The sequence below is a fragment of the Chrysochloris asiatica genome, unplaced genomic scaffold (genome assembly GCF_000296735.1).
Source record: "Chrysochloris asiatica unplaced genomic scaffold, ChrAsi1.0 scaffold00002, whole genome shotgun sequence".
NCBI lineage: Eukaryota > Metazoa > Chordata > Mammalia > Afrosoricida > Chrysochloridae > Chrysochloris > Chrysochloris asiatica.
In genome coordinates this window covers 13217649-13236252 of record NW_006408520.1, presented here as the reverse complement: position 1 = coordinate 13236252, position 18604 = coordinate 13217649, and the positions used below count along the sequence as shown (strand labels likewise).

Here is an 18604-nt window from a genome sequence, read left to right as displayed (position 1 = left end):
CCTGATGATTCTTTTAATGTGCAGGTTTTCATTATTGGGTTTTATTGGCAAATCTCTACTTTTTCCTTGTTTTCATTTCTTAAGGTTGCTGACATACTTAATTCCCTTTTACAGGCTCTAGATGGTCAGAATATTTATAATGCTTGCTGTACCCTAAGGATTGATTTTTCCAAACTTGTGAATTTGAATGTAAAATACAACAATGATAAAAGTAGGGATTATACTCGACCTGATCTTCCATCTGGAGATGGGCAGCCTGCATTGGATCCAGCTATTGCTGCAGCATTTGCCAAGGAAACATCTCTTCTAGGTATGATTTTTATTGTCTATACCACTTTTTCCCAATTTTGTCAAATGGGAAAGTGCCTGTTAAACTCCAGTAAGTATAATGATTCCTCTATTTTGGAAGTAAGTCAATTTTACGAAGTTTTATGGAATTTAAATTTTTATGTTTTTATCAGGCGAGAACTTGTGTGAATGCTGTTAGGAGGAAAAACAAAAGTATTCTTCTTCATCCTCTATACCTTTTCTCACCCTTAACTTCTTTTTCTATACAATTCTCCCAAAGCAAAAAGAACAGCTCTAGTGAAAAAATACTGTTGACTTCTTAAAATTATATTTACAAATCAAACTTGATGTTTATTGACCCTTGTACATATTCATTTGTTGTAATAATTTATATTTTTGTTTTACAACGTTTTAAACCATCTAACAAAAACCCAGTATAAAAATATACAACTGATAGTTGATGAAGAAAACTAAATTGATGTTGTGTACTGTCGAGTTCATTCCAACTCAAAGACCCTGTATAGCATTTCCAAGAGAGATTGGTGGTTTTGAACTGTCAGTCTTTCGATTACTAGTCTTGTGTTTATCCTATAGCGCCACACTAGGCCTCATGAAGATAAATAATAGAAAGTGCTATTTTGTAAGTAAAATGAGTAAGGTGATAGATAACTTTAAGATGAAATCTTATTTGCCCACCAGCCACTCTTAAGGAGAAAAATGAGGCTTCATGCTCCTGCAAAGATTTATAGCCTTGGAAATCCTATACTAGGTGATCATGAGTCAAAACCAACTTGACAGCACTTAACAACAACAGTGATTATGTATCTTTTTAAAACTGGGCTTTTTATTTTTGATAATTCAAGAAAGATAGTACTCCTCTTGAGTTTTGATATATTTCTTACTACTTTTGCTTCTAGTCAGTATATGTATAATTTGGTATAAAATTAAAATCACACTGTATGCTCTCGTTCCCTCCCTGCGTGTGCTCTACGGCTCGCTCAGACTCTGCAGCGGACATGGCACCGCTGTCTCTGCTGTTGTGCCTGTCCCTCCTGATGCTGCTTTTGTGGTTTCCTGGACTGCCTTTGGGCTCCTGGGATCTGGCAGTTACCTACTGTACTGCTCCTGCATGAGTAATGCCTCCAGAACCCTCTGCTCAGATTGGGAAACTGAGGCCAGGGAAGGAGAAGCCACTTCACAGAGGTGTCTAATGATGATTTAACGGGTCCAGGAGATAACCCTAGTGCAGCGACAAGACCTGATCTTCCTCTTGACCTGAATTGCATGGGGACTGAGAGCTACTGTGTCCAGCCTTCTGTTTTCCAGATGAGAAAACCAAGGCCAAGATAAGTTATGTGACTTACGCAGGATCTTGGAGTTGGTGATGGGTGGAGCTGTGATCTAAGCTAGCCCTGAATCTTGTAAATGGAATTAGTGAGGCAGAACTTAACATTGCTGACCCATGCTGGTTTCGGGAATTCTTCCATTCATTCAACAAATATTTATAGGGTGCCTGCTTTGTGCTACAAGGAGTTCTAATAGCATAGTGGTTACGAATTGGGCTGCTAACCTCAAGGTCAGCAGTTTGAAACTACCAGCAGTTCCTCAGGAGAAAGATGAGGCCTTTCTGCTCCTGTAAAGATTTATAGCCTCGGAAACCCTGTACAGGGTCGCTATGAGTTGGAACTGACTCCATGGGATATTACCACCACGACTTTGTGCTATGTCCTTTTCTCTGGACTGGGGATACAGTAGTGAATTAAACAGAAAAATTCCCTACCCTTGCAGGCCTTTCATTTTAGTAGGAGGGAGATAGACACTAAAAGAAAAACATAATAAAAGCAAACAAACCAAATTCCCACAGTATTTGTAGCATTGTGCTATATTTTACTGTAACTGTTATTAAGGTGTGAAAAAAGTACAATTTAGTAGCTGCGTGACATTTTAATGGATATTAGAATACCTTTGAATGTTTTGCCTTTTTAAATGTAAGCTAATATAAATGATATATAAGAGGGGCTGTTCTTACACTGAGTATTTTTTAATTTAATAGAAAAATGTCATTATTTTAATTTTGTTACCTTGTGAGCTAGTTCGAAGTTTTAAAATGTTATTTACGTTTTTGAAATGCTTCTCTGAATTGGTGTTCCATTTTCTGTTGGGGGGGTATACAAAAATCTCTGTAAAATATTTGCTAAAGATATTTGATATGAAATGAGCCTTCAAATTTACTCACATATTTTCGACTAGATTAAAAAAAAAATCTGAAAAGTACCCATTTAATGAATATTTGTGATTTTTTTTTTTTTCCCCCCATGAGTAACCATTTTATAGATTTTTAAAGTAGTCTCCAAAAGCTCTTCATAGTTACATTTGACGTTGGAATAGTGAGGTCATTCCTCCTGAAATGATAGCTAAATTTTTCTTGTGTTTTTTACCTCAATTATGTTTAATTAGCCTGGTCACTTTAAAGTACAATTAAACTAGTATTGATTGGATTCAGTTCCAGATGAGTCTACTTTCAATAGTGCATGTTTTAAAGTGAAGCAATTGAGGGGATATCTTTTTATTTTGAGTATTTTATAAGAACATAATATAAAGTTAAGTGCCATCAAGATGTTTCAGACTCCTAGCGACCATGTATAGGGTTTCCGAGGTAGGTTTGAACTGCTGACCTTAAATTTAGCAACCCAGTGCTTATCATAATTACAGTACCACACCAGGACTCCCAAAGGTTATACTCTTTAATATTAAATATTTGGAGGAAAATTAACTTTCAGCATTATAAATTTTAATTAATATATTTTGTATAGTAGTTTTTTTAAGCCTAACACTTAAACCTGGTTTCTCTGTTTTGTTTTGTTTTTTCATTAAGTGGTAACAATCATGTGTCTTAGAAAATAATTTCTTTAAAGAAGACAGACTTTGAATACTTTGTAATTATTTAGAAATCTGACATCTAAATATATTACTGAAAACATGGCAAACTGTTAGTCATTCACATATTCTACTTCAAAGAACAAGTGATCAAAAAACCTTGAGATTATAGATTGAGACATTATTATAATGATCATTTTGTCATTTTAATAAGAGTAGTTAATTTATGATGGGGTGGATCACTTTGAAAATTCGTCAGAAGTAATTAATTTTTCATAACTGTGTTGTCTCCATTAAAAAAAAACTATTGCAGATAATACCTACAAAGAATGCTTATTGTAGAATTTTCTGTGTAATTTAAATTGAATAAAGTAGCAACCATTCCTGTGATTCAGTCTAAAAAGAAAGGCAAAGTAAATTTTTTATATGAAATCTGTTAACTACTAATAAAAAATAAATCTGAGCGGGTTCCAAAAGTTCTTGGACAAGGAACCATGAGAAACACTCTCCCAACCTTGCGGTCAGCAGTTAGAAACTACCAGATGTTCCATGGATGAAAGGTAAGGCTTTCTGCTCCTGTAAAGATTTACAACCTTCGAAAACCCGTACAAGGTCGCTATAAGTCAGAACCGACGCCAGGGCACATAACAACAACAATATAGTCAAGTGAGTAAAGGTTAACTTTAAATTTACATATCTAAGTATTGTGATACCATTCTGCTGATAAGATGATGTTTCCTTTACCTTTTAAATTGGTTTCTCTTTTTCTCAACTATGTTTGGTGTTATTAAGTGCCATAGAGTCAATTTTGATCCGTAACGACTCTGTATAGGGTTTCCAAGGAGCAGCTGGTGAGCTTGAACCACCGATATTACAGTTCAAACAACTTTGCAGTCTGATGCATTAGCTTACAGTACCATACCAGTACTCCCAGCTGTGTTTAGGATGCGTAAAATTAACATGAAAGCTGATTTTAAAATGATTTCTGAAAGCCTCTGGGTTTACTTTGTTGCTTTTGGATAGGCTGTTTTCATGGTAATTTTAAAACATTTTATTACTCAGAATAAAATAATTGTACATTGACTGCCACATGTCCATCATCTGAATTCAGTAGTACTCACATTGCTTCATCTGTTCATTTTTTTCTATTTAAAGGAAATTCTTGACAACATATTATGTAGTCTGAAACTTTACCAGAATATATCTGAAATGGTGGTTGGTGATTATGTGCCGTGGAGTTGGTTCCTACTCATAGTGACCCTGTATAGTTTCCAAGGCTGTAAATTTTTACGGGAACAGAGAGCGTCTTCTTTCTCCCGTGGAACTGCTGACAGTTTCAAACTGCAGACCATGAAATTAGTAGCTTGAGTCGTAACTACTATGTTACCAGACCTCCTTATATCTGGAATATGATCATCAGTTTCCTTTCTAGTTTCCCTTAGCTTTGGTTTACAAATTAGCCTATGCCTTTTGACCCAGCATTCAGCTCATATACTATTACCCTTAATGTTATGTAATGCTATTCCTGAGCAAATCAAAGTCTTGATAAGTATGATAATCATGGTTTGGTAATAAAATGTCATTATTCCAGATATCAAGATTTTGATTTATCCAGGATTAACAATTCAGAACATTAAAGAGTAATATGAGCAGAATTGTAGGTCAAAAGGTGTAGGCTAATTTGTAACCTGGAGTCCTGGTGTGGCGCTGTGGGTTAATGAACCAGACTGCAAAGCCATTTGAACTGCAAAGTTGGCGGGTCAAGTTCACCAGCCACTCCTTGGAAACTCTATACAGGGTCGCTATCGGTTGGAACTGATTTGACAGCACTTAACAACAATAATTTGTAAACTGAAGCCAAGGGAAACTAGAAAGGAAACTGACAACAATAAAGGCTATACAATTGGTTTCAGTGTGTCTGGGAGTCGGGGGATCAAGAAGGTAAAAGAATGAAGTCAGGAAAATAACTTCAAATGTCAAACTGGCAAAAAGATACAGCAAAGAGAGGGTGGGTGTTAAATGAATTAATGTAGAGTTTTTTAAATCATGACATCAGGATGTTGGAAAGATTATACAGGATGATGACAGGGCAGTGGTGGTTAAGAAGGAAATAAAGCCAATAAGAGAAAATATCCTAGGGACCCCATGGTTATTTTGATGAGAGATGGTGGTTGATTGGATGGTATTGATATCAAAAGTCAGCCAAATTGACACTTAGAACAGTGTGAAAGTAGCATTGTGTTATGGACTAGAGTGCTGAATAATGCCTTCTTTTTCTTCTCTTTGAGCTAAAAATTATTTTTATAAAAAAAAATTGAAAGAAGTATAATGAGTACAAAACAACCTTTTAATTTAAAAAGTTTCTCTAAGGAAAAAGTTGAATCAAAATACAGTTGTTAATGATAGAAAAGAAAGTGGATTCCAGAGGCAAAGTAGGAACTGAAAGGAGGTTTGATGGAAGAAGAGGAATGGACTATAAAGAGTATCAATTATTATTCTTGTCAAAAGTAAATTTTTATTTAGAAATCAGGAAATAAGATGATATAAAAACTGCTTTTCACTCTTTTCTCCCGTACTTCAGAAATTGTTAGGGATTTCAGCACCACAGATCCTCTGTTTAGTACCAGATGTCTTGAGTAGGAAGAAGTAGGACTAAAAGAACTCAGACTTTAGATAAAAGTTTTCAATTGGGAAATTTGATAAAACCTATTCTATATCCATAAAATTTTTTACATATAACTGTCACAACCAAGAGAAACATAGGAAGACATGACAATTGGATATAATATGGTATCCTAAATGGAATTCTGTAACAAAAGATAATTAGGTAGGAATTCGAGAAATGGACTTCAGTTAATATATGAACCATGATTACAATATTTCTGTCATAATTAATGTAAGATATTAATAATAGGGGAAAATGGGGACTCTAGTATTTTGGCAGTTTTTCCATAACTTAAAAAAGCATTCAAAAATAAAAATTTTGTTTAAAAGCTAGATTCCGTTTCTAAATAATTGAAATTAAGAAACATTGAGTCTGTATCAGATATATTACTCTGTATTCATCATTTTTAGTGGAGGGGATGATAAGCGTATCAGAACCAAATGTGGAATGTTTGTAAAATTGCTGAATTGTTCAAAATATTTGATGAACTAGTTAATGACAATGATTTCACATGAAAAAGATCTCTGTGACACCTTCCTTTTCTTCAGCATTTGGTAGTTCTAACAATTTTGGGATTAGAACACAAGTTTTTTTTATCATCTTCAGTATGCAATAAGCTTTTTTCTACCACACCTGCTGCCTTACTTAAATATGTAAACCATTACATTTAAAATTATTATTTTTATCACTAAAGATAATCCTTTGGAGCCAGTGTATATAATGATATAGAATGTTTTATGTAATTCATCTAAGTAAAGATGGTACATTTATTGTCTTCTTAACAGTTAATTTGCATTTATGTGAAAAACATAACTATAAACTTCTTCATAAATAACCATTTGGGTAAAAACTCTTGGAATATTTGATAGGCTTTTATATTTGTATTGGAACCAAATATATTTATATTACATTTATAGAAAGTTTACCTCACTGACAAAATTTAAGTGTCTATAATGAGGGAAATTGTAGCATGTATCCTTGTGTTGTGTGTTAGTGAGTTGGTTCTACTCATAGTGATCCTATTTGCAGGGTCACTATGAATCTGTCCTTAGAAGCTCTAAAATTCAGTAAGAACTTAGATTGCTCCAGTGATTTTGAATGGCCTAAAGGTGTGGTGTGCAGGGCCGCTGGGTGGGCTTCACACACTTCCCTTAACTCCTACAGTGGTGGAGTCCTGGTGTGGTGCTGTGGGTTAATGCGCCAGACTGCAAAGCTGTTTGAACTTCAAGGTCAGCGGATCAAACTCACCAGCTGCTCCTTGGAAACCCTATACAGTGTCGTTAAGGGTTGGAACTGACTCAACAGCAGTTCACAACAGCAACAAAAGGTGTGATGCTGTAGGGTAGGTACTGGACCAAGTAGTTGCTTTGAAATACAAGGTTGGCAGTTCAAACTCACCAGCCGCTCCTGGGAAACTCTTTACAGGGTCACTGTGTATTGGAACTGACTTAGTGGCAGTTAACAACAGCAGTAACAAAGGTGACTTCAGTCCAGGAAACAAAATAAGGGGAGAGAAACGCATACAAAGGGGCTTAAAACAATGATCATTTGGCAGAAGAATTGATTACCTGACTTAGCATTGCAGGCCAGAATGGTGGTAATAAATTGAAAAGTGAGAAGACAGCGAAGTAGCACTTGAACAGTAGTAACAACTATGGTTACCTTACAGCTCATAGTCTACTTTTTGGTACCCTCTAAAATAAGGTAAAGGAGCTTTGGTAGTGTAGTGGTTACGAATCGTGCTGCTAACCTTAAGGTTTGCAGTTCAAAATTACCAGCGGTTCCACAGGAGAAAGATGAGGCTTACTGCTCCCGTAAAGGTTTGCAGCCTCGGAAACCCTGTGCAGGGTCACTATGAGTAGGAACCGACTCCACAGTACTTAACAACAACAACAAAATAAGGTAAACTGTATATATTTGAACCTCAATTCACAAGTTAATATACAGTCTTATTTTTACTAAAGCACAATAATTGCTCATAAAATTAATGATGTTCTCTGGGGTTTTATTATTATTATTTAAGTCTTTGGTTTGTTGTTATTGTTAAGTACCGTCAAGTTGGTTCCGACCCATAGCAATCCTGTATAGGGTTTCTTAGGAGCGGCTGGTAAGCTTGAACCTCCAAATTTGTGCTTCAAACTGACCTGCAGTCCAGTGCATTAATGTATAGTGTCGTTGGTTGGTTGGTTATATGCCATGGAGTCGGTTCCGACTCATAGCGACCCTGTACAGGGTTTCCAAGGCTGTAAATCTTTATGGGAGCTGAAAGTCTCATCTTTCTCCTGCGGAACAGCTGGTAGTTTCGAACTGCTGACCTTAAGGTTCGCAGCCCGATTCGTAACCACTATGCTACCAGAGCTCCTTACCACCCTAAAAAAGGACATTCACCAAGTTAACTTCATTATAAACTTTGTATTTCAAGAAGGAAATATTGGTACATTTTGTGGGGACAGCAACAGGAAAAGGCATATTTAAATGTCTTAGAACTACAGATTTTGGAAGTGTCATAAGATATAATTGAACCTCAGCATTCTTTATTAAACATATTTGTTACATATTATAGCATTTTATTTACTTTGACATGAATAAATGCATCTGTTATGTGCAAGACAGCATACCAAGTATATATGACCATTTGCATAATAGTAGTCTAGAGTCCATAACATGTAAAAGCTTATTTTCCTAATAGTTGTTAGTGCCGTCAAATCAGTTCTGACTTGGAGAGGCAGGGGCTTGATGGTGGATAGGGTAGAGGTCCAGTGACAGAACCACAGAATACCAGGTAAAGCGGGTTCAGGGCAGAGCTTCAAAACTCTGAACCACATAGGTTGTTGTTAAGTGCTGTCAAGTCAATTCTCACCCACAGTGACCCTGTATAAGGTTTCTGAGGAGAAGCTGATGAGCTTGAACCGCCGACATAGCAGCTAGGAATATTTAAAGTTTGAAGGCTTATAGCTAGTGGCAGTTGAAGCTGAAGTAAGAAATCGTGCACTTTTTGAATCTGCTGGGCTTGAGAGGCAGCATCTTGGACGAGACCAAACGGCAAGACCAAGCAGGGGAGCAGACCCACCACAGAATAACGCTGCAGGAACCTTGGAGCAAAGGTGGACAGTACAATTTGTCGGTTTTGCTTTGTTCTCTCTCTTTTTTTTTTTTTTTTTTTTTTTTTTTTTTTTTTTTTTTTTTTTTTTGGTATCTGTTCATTGTTCCCCCACTGTTTGCACACCTCCATTCTGATAACTAGATGGGGTGCCTAAGCGAGTGGACACCCCCTACCCCCATCACTGGTGGGTTCTTCTGCCATGCATGTGCATAGATAACTCTCAGCATTTAAAATTATAGGCAGCCCAAGAGCTGGCCCTGAACTGGTTTTTAATAGGGAAAAGTCCAGAACAAAGGGTGTGGAGAGGGAAAGAGAGTTTAAAAACAAAACAGGCCCACAATTAAATTAAATCTTGAGGTACAGCATAACAACCAACAGTGGCACTTGAAATTTATTAGGCGGCCGTGAAGGCAAGAAGCTGAAAGAGGACATTAAAATTAAAATCATACTCATAATAGGCTACAGATTTTTTTTTTTTTTTCCCTTCTCTGCCTCCTCTCCCTTTTCTGCGATTATAGACTACAGTATTGAATCTAGTTTTTTGTTTTGGGTGGGTTTTTTTTTGTTTGTTTGTTTTGTTTTTTGCTGTTGCTGTTTTATGTTCCCCTTTTTACCTTTGGGGGACTCTTTGTCTCCCTATACTACCCAAGAAGAGACAGCAACTGCTGTCATATAGTCAAGCTACAATCACACTCTATAAAACACCAAAATCCAGGCAAGAACCAATACCAGCTGCCATACACCAGGGAGGCAGACAACACTGAAAGTTACTCTGAGTTAAGCAATAAAAAGAGTGAAAAGGGAAGCCCACATCCTGATCGCATCTACCTGGAGGCGATCAGAAAGCATAAAAACAAAACAAAACACACACTCAGTTAAGTATTAAGGCCACAGATAAACACTAAATATGTCCAAGAAGTAAAAGCAAATGACCATATCAGCACATGTCCAGAAACAAGATAAAATATCTGAGACAAATGACCTAGATGTAGACCTGGACTACCTTCTGGAATGAAGGCAGACCTTAGAAATGCCTGAGTGGGAATTCAGAAAAATGATTATAAAATCAGTTGCGACTCATAGCGACCCTGTAAAGAGTTTCTTAGTAGCAGCTGGTGGGTTTGAACTGCCGAACTTGTGGTTTGCAGTCCAGTGCTGATTGTCTGTCACGTTTTCACTTTTGTTTCACTACCGTATAGTAGAATTTTCTACATCTTTGTAAAATACTAATCGAATGAATAATCGTGTATTCTTACACTTTTAAAAAGTTGTTTTAATTTCAGATATAAATACCAAACATAATCTACAGATAAAAATATAATGGGAGTTCAAAAATTTCTTGGAGAAATTCCATTATCTTTTAACTGCAGTTTTCCACAGGCTTTTTGAAACCTCTTGTGCAACAAGCCCTTTAGGTTCCTCTATAATTTTTTAAGTGTAAAAGGTCCCTAGACTAGAAAAGAACTTGAGAACTTTACTGGGATATTAGGACCCCTGGTCTCACTGTGAGCATTGGCCAGTTTAACCTTACCAGCCACTCCATGGAGGAAAATTAAGGTGTCCTATAAAGATTTGCAGTCTCAGAAGCCCAATATCAATTTACAGTGAGTTTACATTGAGTTTGGTTTGGGAATTTTGGTCACTGAAATATACAAAGATACTTACAGATGCTTCTAGTCAATGAGTAAGAGGAGATAGAGCATTTGAATAAGCAGGTTATGCTGATAAATTGCCAGATAGAGCCTAGGGAAATTTCTGAGGATATTTTCATTTGGGTAAATAATTAAAAGTTGTTATCAGTTAAAGTTATCCTAGATTAGTGGGTGCTGAGAATCACCTCATAAAATGAATCCAGAAATTGAACTGAGAACTATTGATGAGAAGAGCTGGTCAAGAATCTTTTGTAGATTTCAAAAAAGAATTGCTTATTTCAGAAGGGAATATGAGGCTTGATAACCAAATTAAATTGTCACCAAGTTGATACCAACTTGGTTGACTCTGTGTGTTAAAAGTAGAACTACATCACTGGGGACTAGGTTTTGTTTTGTTTTGTTCTCCAGTGTGCCACATTTTGTTCTCTCTGGGGAGTGGGAGATCAGCATCAATTAGATACCATTAAAGATACTTGATAGACCTGTTATTTTTTCTAATAAAAGCCTTTTGCCAAATAGAGTTAAAGACAAGAAAATAAAGGAATAGTATGATAAAAAGTTTCTGCTACTATTAAATAGTAGTAAAAGCTATGCAAGAGCAAAATTATGAGTGCATTCTCAGGAATTAGGGAAACATCTTTATACTTGTATGAATTAGAATGAACTCGATAGTTCTTAACAGCACCAGCAATAGTTATTGACCTATTGTTGTTTAACTGCCATCAAGTCGGTTCTGAGCCATAGTAAACTTGTATAGCGTTTCTGAGGGGCAGCTGGTGAGTTTGAACTGCCAACCTTATGGTTCACACCCAAATTTGCAGTCCAATGGGGGTTCATTATTCCAGTCTGTCTTACTTTTGAATATGGTAGAAAATTCCAAAGGAAAAAGAAAAATGGGAAAACTTCAAAAGGAGATATAAAAAATGGTGTTGGTAAAAACTATTGAATATACTCATCTAGAGTAAGAATGTAAAAAACATTTCCTTGATGGAATCCTCAAACATGAAGAAAGCTGAATTTAAAGGAGATATGAGGAAAATATTTTAAGTAAAACACTAAACAGGATAAGAAGTGTGATATTAAAGAACATTTCAGATGGCCAAGTGAGGTCATAGAAGTTTCTATGAAGAAAAAAGATGAAAAAGTTGACAAAAAGTGTACCTGAAACCAAAGATAACAAACAATAGAAGGCTGAAAAGAGAAAAAATAAAACGTGAACTTAAGTGATGACAGTGTTAAGGGCCAGTTCTATCCAGGTATGGCATTTTATTTAGATTAGATATTCCTTATCACACGACGGTAAAAAGGAATTTTTTTTTTTTTTAAGTGAACCAATTGTTGAGAAATAAACTGGTATGTAAGAACTTAGAAGAGGTAAAAGGATTTGAATTTCTTGGTAAGTGAGAAGTGAGTAAAAAGGTATGACCCTGAAGATACAATTACTTAAAGATAATAGGGCAAAAGTAATTCTGAGAAGTGGAAATTAGATGGAAATGCTAAAACTGGTTGGCAAAGAATTGGAAAATAGTGTAGGAAGAAAAGTGTACATCAAATAGTGGTATCTTATTCTTCTGGGAGCATATATATTTGAGAAACTTAGGTTCACTATAATAAAAATTTGAGTGTGGAATTTAAAAGGCAAACAAACTTTGAAAAGGCTTTTAAGTCATCTAAATGAAATAATAATGTTCATGGTGAACTGCCTATAAAAACACTTTTTTCATAAACTATAATTACATTATTTCATAAGCTATAATTATATTATTTCAAGTGGGAGTTTGTGAAGAATATGGCTGCAGTTGGTGGAGGGGGGAGTATGAGTTGCTATTGCATTAGAGATAACTTTTTAGGCTTTTCACTATCTTAATAGAAACAAAAGGTAAATTTTCAAGTCTCTGCTTTTGGAAGCATTGTATTTTTTATGCTGTGTTTGCTTTTCTACAGGAAATGAATTACTACATACTTACTTTTTTAAAAGAATACAGGTAGGTACTGTAGTCAAATAATTAATACCTTCCTTAAAAACAGTTATTTTTCTCTACTGCACATTGGCATACCATTTTTCTAAATGTTAAAAATTTAATTTTCAGGAGTCACTTGGAATGATCAGCTGTAAGCCGTGCAGCATCGTGCATAAATTGGGTTTTGTAAACGACTTGTGTGTGTTTCGTAAAATATGCTTTATTTTAAAATTAGGGCTTCCTGTTGCAGCTGTTCCAGGAGCTCTGAGTCCTTTGGCTATTCCAAATGCTGCTGCAGCGGCTGCTGCGGCTGCTGCTGGCCGAGTGGGTATGCCTGGAGTCTCAGCTGGTGGCAATACAGTCCTGTTGGTTAGCAATTTAAATGAAGAGGTTAGTCAAATAATTTTCTAATGTTTATCCTTTAACTTCATTTCATTTGTGAAAGTTTGTCATGTTTATATCATTTTGCACTTGCCTTTCTTTTTATGTACATTCATTAGTCAAAGTATTTTCTGTATGTTTCTACTTCTGAATATAATCTACTTACTTGTTTAGGTAATATTTTATTTCCTTTATATCTTTATATATAAATATATATTTATTATTATTTTAACCTAACAACCTATTTTTCCTAAGAAAAATATGGTGAAGTACTGTAGTTTGGCTTTTTATCTTTTTTGTTCTCAGAAGCAAATGTGATCTAATTTGCAGATTTTAACTGTAAAACAATTTTGCTCTTTGCCTTTTCTAATTTGCTTGTTCATTTCATGCTTATGTGTCATTGCATTTTTTAAATCTTATTTTATGTGAACTACTCTAATGCGTTTTTCTTTAAAGGTTCTCCCAAAGATCTTGACACGAGGCACTCTTCCAGTCTTTCTTAGTAATTTTTTTCTTTGCAGTTATTTAGTCATTGTCTTCTAAAAATATTTTTCAACTTTATTTTACTTCCTCCCTTTCGTGTTAAATGAAATCTATTGCTAAGTTGTTTTCTTTAGTTGTACATTTTACGTCTGGTATATTTTATTTTGATTGCTATTATGAAAGCTGGTATGAAATGTGGGAAGTTCAGTGTCTAAATATTTGTTTCATTTTTTTAATTGGCCTCTGTTAATATGAGCATAAAGCTTATTTTGTCATTTAATACTGTTGTCATTCACAGTTATGCATGCTAAAATATTTGGATCAGAGTGCCTTGTTTTTATTTTAAGACTTTTGCCTGCATTTCATAACCAGCCATGCTTATGCAGTTAAAGTTCAAAGTTTAAAATTCCTATGCATGCTTTCCTCCCCTATGTTGAGATGAAATGCTGTAATTTACTCTTTGATATAGATGTACTTTACCCATATTTGTCTTGGATGACTACATTTTACTCAGTTTTTCTTGTACAGTACATAAACCAACCATTTTCTGACCAAATTCCTGCATTTCCTATGTACTGACCTATATTTTATTTTTTTTTTTGTTTCCCAATTCCTTATTTTTTTCTTCTGCATTGCTGTTTCCCTTCCCCATTTCATCCTTTCCCCTGTGTGTTCACCCTCCCTTTCCTTGTCTTTTCCCAAATACCCACCCCCCTCCCTGTCTTATCCTTTATTTTCCTTGTCCTTGTCTTCATTCCCTGTCTCCATTCCCTATGTTCATGCTTCTGTGCTTGAACAAATGTTCCTCGGACCAACTTGCCCCAATTAACCGCCTTGAACCATGATCCATGACCACCTCACCATTCTGCGGGAACCACCCTTCGTTATGGATGATCTGTTCATCTCCGCTCTTCCTCGACTCTTCTCTCTTCTTGTCTTACGCTGCTTGCTCTTCTCTCCTTCTAAAGATGGTTACGCCCCAAAGTCTGTTTACCCTCTTCGGTATGTTATTGTTAGCACTATACTTTTATTATTGATTTGATTTTTGTTTCACCTTAATTCTTATTTGTAGCTAGCACTTTGGCTTAAAGTCGAATAGTAAATCTTTTGCTATTTTTCTTTGCTATTTAAAACTCTCCATAGACACAAAATTTGTTTTAATGCATGCTGATTTATTTTGCATGGTCTTTAATTTAATATCATTCACATAGCTTTGAGGGTTTATCAAAATTTATTCTTTTCAAAATTCACTGTTCAAAATCTTGATCTTCTTTATTCATTTGTAAGAATGATGAGATTGAATGAGTGATCATGTTGATGTCTGAATGTTTCATTGATATGTCAGAAAGATAATGTTTTGATGACTTGCACTTAAAATTAATTCCATTTTTGGATTACCTCTCTGTGGCTCCAAAAAAGGTGTTTATGGAGATGTGCAACGTGTGAAGATTTTGTACAATAAGAAAGACAGTGCTCTAATACAGATGGCTGATGGAAACCAGTCACAACTTGGTAAGATTATACAAACTCACTTATGTCAGTAAGAGCTCATTTGTTTGCTTGTTTTTTAAAAGCCAGGGCTTCAATGCCATAATTTTCATATTTTAATGTGAATAATTGTAATGATAAACATGCTTGTTCTTTCCTGCTATCCTCCAACCATTTCTTGGTGCAGTCCACTGGAAAAAGGTTTGGACTCCAAAATTACAGTAACAGTTTCACATAACAATTACAGCATTTATATTAAAGGTCCTTCTTGATGATTTTCATTCCTGGTTACTCCCTATAATAGAAATTAACTGTTCAGATAGTCCTTGTTTTTTTTTTTTTTCTTCAAATTAATTCAAAGTCATCTAAAAATATTTGGTTAAATTGATTAATGGGAATCTTCACATGGAACCTGTCTTTTTGGAGATAGCAGATGGTGTGAATATTAAAAACTATGTCAAAAGTCTTCCTTTCATCTCGTAACCCTACCATTTTTCTGGCCAAATTTCTTCATTTCCTATTCTGTTCTTCAGGGTTTTTTTTTTTTCCCTGCATTACTGTTTACCTTTATAACAGCAGTTTCCCCCATTTCATCTTTTCCCTATGTATTCACGCTCCTTTTTTTTTTTTTTTTTTTTTGCCTTTTCCCAAATGTTCATCCCCTTCCCTTTATCTTTTGCCATTATTAATCACCTTTGGAATCTTAAAATGTACTTGTGTCAAGTTACACATAATATTGCTTACATATAAATCTAGAATACAGCTGCATTTTTACAATTTGATTGACTATAAATGTAAGTAATGTTCTTAGTTTTTATAATTTGATTCGTGAAATTCAAGATGATGTTATCTTCTAATTAGCTATATTCACATTGTAACTTGAAATTTACAGTTTTAAAAATTAGGATTGGTGTGTTTTTGCTATATTCAGATGAAACTTGTATACAAACAACACAATATACTGAACCAATTTTGGGCTTTGGAATCAGAAGTAAGTTCGACTTTATATGTGTTTTAGTGGCTCAGATATAAAACTGTCTATCTGGCTCTCCATGTGTTAAATGGAGATACCCATCTTAAATGGGAAGATACATAAAAGTCCTTTTCTTGTATTAGGTATTTGGCGGATCTTTTTGTTTTCCTCTGCTTGTGTGTGCTTTTATTTTTGGTGGTAGTGGCTATAACTTTTGTTTTCATGGCATTTATAATAGCATTTTATAGTACTACATGGTTAACAAGCACACTTAGAATATTTCTTTTTTTACCTAATCATTATGTGATATGTGAGTGGCGTTACCTTCACTATGTGAAAATTGGATTTAGAATCATGTTGTGATTTGCTTAAGGTAGAATTTAACCAATTTTTTCTGGCTATTGTTTATGTTTTATATTAAAAGTTTCTTGTGAAAAAATAATTTTTAATTATCATTTTTATGTTTGTACATGTTTATCTGGAATTTTTGTAACGTCTTTACTCTAAAACCTTGGTTTCTTATTGTTGTTAAATGTCGTCTCATCAGTTTCAATTCATGGCAACCTGTTAGAGGGTTTCCAAAGAATGACTGGTGGCTTGGAACTGCTTACCTTGTGGTTAACAGGTATAGCATGATATATCTGTTTTTTGACTCTAATAGTAAATAATTTATTCTCATTGCTGCTAGGATAGATTAGATTTTCCTTTCTTGAAGTACATGACCGTATTTACACCAATGCCTTTAAAACACACACACACACTTAAAACCTTTACAAATATAAAACATGCTCTTGAGAAAAAGAGACAACAGAATTTTAGTATTTAAGAAGTAGCATATAAGGTTACTATGAGTTGAAACTGATTCAGTGGTTCTTAACAACAGCAAAGAAGCATTGGAGAAGTAAATAGTAAGGGAAGTTATTGAGGGATATAGTTAGTAATTTTTACATGTAATTGGACTTGTTTTGCAAATCTAAGAAGTCATATAAATAATTTTGAACCTAAGTTTTAAAATTTACAAACATTAAAATGTCTCATAAAGTCTTTTTAATTTATTACAATATTTTCTCAGAGCAGATATTTTCTGAATAGTTTATTCTCATCTTTTATGAAGTATACTGATCTCTAAAGTTTACAATTAAAGAATTCGAACAATGCAAACAAAGTAGTTTCTTTATAATGAAGTAATTATCAGGTTTTCCAGTTCTTATTTTTAAGAATCATTCAACACACACGCACACTTTTTAAATATATAATTGCCATTTCAGAAGTAAATTTATTTGGTTCTTATTTAAAATCGACCTTAACATAGTAAATTATATTTTACCAAATTGTGCTGTACAGTGAATGGAAATCATATTACTCTAGTATATGATGTTTGAGCCATTTTTAAATATGTATATATATTGGCTTTCACTTCCACTATCATGAGTAATTAGGATCCCTGGAGTCGCACTTGAGGGCATTGCTAATATCACAAAAGAGAGGCTTCACTCAAGAAAATTTTCCTCTAGAACAAACAAGGGAAGAAAAGGGAAAGAGCAAATGGAATAAAAATGGGAAATAAAAAATTTTGATAGACACAAGTCCAGACACATTAGTAATTGGAAATATGAAGGAATAAGTTAATTAAGAGACAGATTGTCAGACTGGACTCTTACAAGCTCCCTCTGTTATTTAATAAGGACATAGAAAGGTTGACATTAAAGAGGTATATAAGAAGATATATTGGATAAAGAAAATGTAAGCACCTATATTAATTTAAAGCAGTATTGGTTAAAAAAAGAAAATTAGTTTACCAGAAAAATAACAGCAGTTTCATGTATGTGTGCCTAATGAAATAAACTCAAAATATATAAATTTCACCCTTACAGGGATAATTAGGGAAATCCACCATCATAGCATAACAAATTGACAGACAGGTAGTAGAAATGAATAATTTAGATGGATGGAAAGTGTATCTGCTTCGAAAATTATGTGTACAAGTGTTCTTTGAACTCAGACAAGTTCATTCATTTTTAAAATGACTGAACAGCTACCTCATGAAATTGTAACCACATAATGCTTTGTGGTCAAGCACTATTCTGTTGATTCTGTTTTCATTTGTGTGGATCATGACAAGCTTATGGACAACATTGCGGGGTATCAGTATTCCGGAACACTTAATTGTGCTCATGAGGAATCTGTACTTGAACCAAGAGGCAGTTGTTTGAACAGAACATGGGAACACTGAATGTTTTAAAACTAAGAAAAGTGTCCGACAAGGTTGTATTCTTTCACCATACTTATTCAACCTGTATGCTGAGCAAATCATCCGAGAAGCTGGGTTCTACAAAGGAAAACATGGCATCAGGATTGGAGGAAGACTCATTAACAACCTGCAGTATGCAGATGATACAACCTTGCTTGCTGAAAGTGAAGAGGACTTAAGACATTTATTGATGAAGATCAAAGAGCACAGCCTTCGGTATGGATTACATCTCAACGTCAAGAAAACAAAAATCCTCACCACTGGACCAATAAACAACATACTTATCAATGGAGAAAAGATTGAAGTTGTCAAGGACTTCATTCTTCTTGGGTCAACTGTCAACACTCACGGAAGCAGCTTAAGAGCTCAAACGACTTATTGCATTAGGCAAATCTGCTGCACAAGACTTTTTTAAAGTGTTGAAGAGCAAAGATGTCAGCTTGAGGACTAAGGTGCGCCTGACCCAAGCCATGGTATTTTCA

The 18604-nt window shown here is 34.8% G+C and overlaps 1 protein-coding gene across 5 annotated transcripts in view; it reads left to right on the top strand.

Moving 5' to 3' along the window:
- The window catches only part of PTBP2 (polypyrimidine tract binding protein 2), a 113278-nt gene that overhangs the window by 90357 nt on the left and 4317 nt on the right, over window positions 1–18604 (top strand). For 3 of the 5 annotated variants that reach the window (XM_006830935.1, XM_006830934.1, XM_006830931.1), the window contains exons 8-11: window positions 115–310; window positions 12797–12936; window positions 14379–14412; window positions 14830–14922. In XM_006830935.1, coding sequence (XP_006830998.1) covers window positions 115–310; window positions 12797–12936; window positions 14379–14412; window positions 14830–14922 — 463 coding nt within the window. Of the gene's footprint in view, window positions 1–114; window positions 311–12781; window positions 12937–14378; window positions 14413–14829; window positions 14923–18604 lie in introns of all 5 variants that reach the window. The other 2 variants (XM_006830933.1, XM_006830932.1) reach the window with 1 other exon arrangement.